Source organism: Thamnophis sirtalis, unplaced genomic scaffold, assembly GCF_051295495.1.
Source record: "Thamnophis sirtalis isolate CommonGarterSnake01/CBP01778 unplaced genomic scaffold, rThaSir2_p1.2 scaffold_3, whole genome shotgun sequence".
Taxonomy (NCBI): domain Eukaryota; kingdom Metazoa; phylum Chordata; class Lepidosauria; order Squamata; family Natricidae; genus Thamnophis; species Thamnophis sirtalis.
The window spans coordinates 32,056,841-32,061,473 of NW_028261383.1; the positions used below are offsets into that span (position 1 = coordinate 32,056,841).

At 42.1% G+C, this 4,633-nt stretch overlaps 1 protein-coding gene across 1 annotated transcript; it reads left to right on the plus strand.

Moving 5' to 3' along the window:
• Positions 1 to 432: 432 nt before the first annotated feature.
• LOC148047850 (killer cell lectin-like receptor subfamily B member 1B allele C) lies at positions 433 to 1,844 on the plus strand. The gene is made up of 3 exons (XM_087708173.1): positions 433 to 451; positions 1,179 to 1,351; positions 1,734 to 1,844. The coding sequence occupies exons 1-3, from the start codon at positions 433 to 435 to the stop codon at positions 1,842 to 1,844; spliced, it is 303 nt and encodes a 100-aa protein (XP_087564299.1).
• Positions 1,845 to 4,633: the final 2,789 nt, after the last annotated feature.

The window sequence follows — 4,633 nt, forward strand, 5'->3', positions numbered from 1 at the left end:
CAGTGTTTTTCAACCTTTTTTGTGCAAAGGCACACTTTTTCATGAAAAAAATCACGAGGCACACCACCATTAGAAAATGTTAAAAAAAAATAACTCTGTGACTATATTGACTATATATAAAGTAATTCTCCCACGGCACACCTTACACTACGTCACGGCACACTAGTGTGCCACGGCACAGTGGTTGAAAAACACTGATATAGACAACCAGGTGACAGGTCATAAATCATAGTTACAATCATTAATCATCAGATACAAACAACATAATAAATCATAATATACCAATAGGAGAAGGTAGTAGAAGGATGGGAAGATGAGAAAGATGAGAAGATGAAAAGGATTATAGCCATTCAGCCAATGGATACCACATGGATGAATATTTTTAGGCTTAAGACTGTGCTATGGGAATTAGGTGTTCGGCAAAGAGGTGGCATGGGGGAAAACTATCATTGTATGTAGTCATTTTGGCACGCAATGCCCTATAGCAGCATCCTGAGGGGAAAAGTTGAAATAGTTTATGTCCAGGATGTGAGGAATCGGTAGAAATTTCCTCTTTCTGGTTTCTGCAATATACAGGTTCTCAATGGAAGTGTCAACCATTGGCATAAGCAACAAAAGGAAACTCCTGGCATATTATTTTACCAAGAGCATAGCTTTACTAATAGATCCATATAGGAACAGTAGAAAGCAAAGACGGTTGTTACTTTTTGTGCAAAAAACCCGGCAACTTTAAAATCTCCCTCCCCCCTCCCAGGCCACCCACTGTTCATTGTCCACCAATCCATGCAATCCCTTTGTTTGGGGAAGTAGTCTGTTCTACTCAGAGGACTCTCATTGTTTGAGCTTGGGGTGTAGAGATTCTCCCAGACTACAGGCGGCGCACATGAATTCCTCAATTCCTTCCCAGCCACTCATACCTTCCAATTATTTGTCCCCTCTCTGTTGTCTGGCTGCTAGCAAAAGTGCAGAGCAAAAGTGCAAAAGTGCAGAGCAAAAGTGCAAAAGTGCAGAGCAAAAGTGCAGAGCAAATCAGCCTTGACAGGAAGGCAAGCTGGTTGCAGTTATTTTTGCAGTCCTAACTATCCATTGAAGTCTGCACCTGTCCTGTTTGGTTGCTGTGACAAACCAGACTGTTATTGAGGTACAAAGGCAGACTCAATAATGTGAATTTTTAAAAGATTTATTTACCTTCTTAGAGAATAGATCCTGCAATGTGTGCCCTAGGACGTGGCTTTCATACGAGGACAAATGCTACTGGATTTCTACTTCAGTGTTTCCCTGGATACACAGCTACAAGGACTGTAGAGCAAAAGGATCTCAGCTGTTAGTGATTTCTAATACAGGACAGCAGGTAAAAGAATTTGTTGCAGTTGAAGAATCCATAACTTTCTTTTTCTATTTTTTATTTTTAATTAGAAAGATTGAGGTGGCTGGGCTTGGGTTAACAGCAGACTTCAGGTAATACTTCAGAGAAAGTGGCATCGCCCAAATTAATACATAGTAGGGACTTTCTCTCATGATTGTTTCTATTGAACTTCAATGTTTAATTGTCATCTATTCCATCCTTTTCTACCTGAAGGGGAAAAAGACGGGAGGAAATCCACCCATTAAAGTACCCCACTGCATCAGAGGCCCAATTCATTCGGAGGAATTTAACCCAACTTCAATAATAGAGCATGGTTAGGGAATTCCAACAGCCATCCTTGTAATGAAAATTAAATGATATTTTATAGGAATTCATTCAGAACAAAACAAGCAAGACTACATGGATTGGGCTCACATTCAAATTGCCAGAGGGGAAGTGGATGTGGATCAATGGCTCACCATTAAACCAAACACTGTGAGTATTTAAACGTCCATGGAAGGAATCTTTTGGATGTAGTATTCTTTGCAGAACAAAGTAAAAGAGAGAGAGACGTATGGATAATATCCAAGTAATACACCCATAGCAAGCAGAACTCCGAGGCAGATAGATTCCTCAAACAACAATTTATTCGGATATATCACATTGGCACAGAATGGTGAAAACTGACTCTAAATGTAACCCACAGTTTTCACCTAATTAAAAGTAAAAGTTTTCCCCTTTCCCCAAACAAACAGTCATGTGGTCCAATCAGAGTGCTTTCCAGTTGCTTGGTAACATCGCTCCTCCTCTCTTTAGCCACCTGTTAGAATGTCCTTGGGTCCCAGGGGAAAGCCCTCTATTCCCTCCTCCCTAACCCTCATCTCCCTTGTGGTCACATTGAAGCCTCAAGATGGTCTCAGTCAGGTCAGCTTCAGAGTTGACATTTTATAGATATTAAATGCATTATTAAATACCCTTTTAAAAAATAAAGAATAGACAGGAATAAACGATGGCAAAGATGACACAAATTTCCAGGAACAAAAGGAAACTATGGGAAAGTGCTAGTACTTTCGACAACAATAGTTGCCGACTAAAAACCATAATGGAGGCTGCCCATTAGGGTTGGAAGTCATGATGGGCATTGAGTAAAACATCCACATGATCATATTAATTACCTACAACCCCACATTCCTGTTCTTCCCTATGCTGTCATTAAACAAATGCATGATCCATTAAGTGGAGCATGGGGTGCCTTGGGGGTCTTGGGGGAGGCCCTGGGAGGCATAGTCGAAGGCCTGTTCTGAGCCCCCAAAGCCTTCTCTGCCATCTGAGGCAACCCATACTCTACTTCCTGCCCCTTGGGGTTCATGCAATAGCAATAGCAATAGCAATAACAGTAGACTTATATACCGCTTCATAGGCCTTTCAGGCATCTCTAAGCGATTTACAGAGTCAGCATATTGCCCCCAACAACAATCCGGGTCCTCATTTTACCCACCTCGGAAGGATGGAAGGCTGAGTCAACCCTGAGCCGGTGATATTTGAACCGCTGAACTGCTGATCTAGCAGTCAGCCTGCAGTGCTGCATTTAACCACTGCGACACCTTGGCTCCTACCAGCTTCCCAGCCCACCAGACCCCACACCCTACACCTCATAAGTTTCTGTGTGTGAGAGAGAGGGAGGGGGTTGGAGAGGGAGGGAGGGACAGGATTGTAGAAGGCAGGTGTGTTGATGAAATAGGTGGCTCTTGTTTACTCTTTTTCCTAAACTGAAAGTACTTTTCTCTTTCCCTTCATAGATCCGGACCCTTAACGGCTGCCTGCGGTACTATAGGAAAGAAGGGAATTGCCTCTGATTTGTGCAGTGCAGAGATTCACTGGATTTGTCAGAAATCATCTGTATTCATTTGAGGATCTGCATGCAGAATTAAAAAAAAACAACCTCCCCTTCCTGTAAATGTTGGCTGCCTTTTTCAGCAATGGCTCTTCCACCCCAGAGCAAAGGGGTGCTATCTGAGGCAACAATGGCTAAATCCTTATACCCGCCTGTTGTAGATGAGAAAAAGAGCATAAAAGGAAGCGTCTTCCAAATGAAGAAGATTTTACAGATACAGATTAATAGAGTTGGAAGGGATCTGGTAGGTCATCTAGTCCAAACCCCCCTCCAAAAAAAACAAACAGGAGAACCTATACCAATGAAGGCTACCCTTTTATGTCATTGCGTGCTGTAAATGGCACGCAAAACCATCCACCTGGAAATGTGCGGGAGCACCAAAACCTGGAAAAGCAGCATTCTGTGATGTATGCGTGCGTCAGAAGCCAAACCCGGAAGTTTGGGTGCCAGCACACGCAGGTGCGACGGAATGCTGGTCTTCCGTGTTAAAAACATAGGTCATTAAATGAAATAGAACAAGTTATACTTGCATTTTTAAATATAGCATTAAAAAAAGAAAAAAAAGAAAGCTGTGGTTCCCTTTAGAGATGTTGTCATTGTTTTTACTGCATCTACTTTAGGCCTCCCAATTTCCCTCTTTCTTACTCTTCCCCTGTTAATTTCTGTGACTGAGAAAGCCCTCTCCACTGGCTATCCATGAAAACCAGGATTCTTAATTACTGTCCTCCAATTAATTATTGTCCTCCTCCATTATAAAAAAAAGGCAAATCCTTGACTTACAACCATTTAACAACTGTTTGAAGTTACAACATTACTGAAAAAAGTGACTGGTCCTCATACTTGCGACCATTACTGTATCCCATAGTCCTATGATTAAATTTTGGGTCCCTGGCAACTCTCCCTGGGAGCTTTCAACAAGCAAAGTCAGTGGGGGAAGCCAGAATCACTTAACAGTCATGGTGATTTGATTAGCAACCATAGCAAAACAGGTATTAAAAATCAGGCGAATTTACTTAATAACTGCATGGCTTAGTGACTGAAATTCTGGTTGCAATCATGGTTGTAATAAGTCAAGGACTCTGCAGCACATGGTTTATTTGAAGAGGCATGGATATACCACTTGCAAACTGTCTGTCATGCATGTCACACATGTAAGAGGATGACATTGTAGGAACCTAGTTTTGCCCCTTAAAAAGCCCCCATAAGAATCTCTAGTGTTTTATTTATTAAGAAAATTTATTTGACCACTCAGTTCAGACACTGGGAGGCTTATAGAAATAAAAGCCCAGCAAATCGCCCTGGAGACAGCAATCAAAGCAAGCAACTGCTTGATGGGCTCTGTATTCCCCTGGGGTCCCCAGGATTGCTAGCAAAACCATGTCTTCAGGGCCCGT

What these genes read in the sequence shown, in the direction of transcription:
- LOC148047850 (XM_087708173.1), top strand. An exon ending in TTTCTAATACAGGACAGCAG is followed by an intron (nt 1,352 to 1,733) that starts GTAAAAGAATTT and finishes GATATTTTATAG; the next exon opens with GAATTCATTCAGAACAAAAC.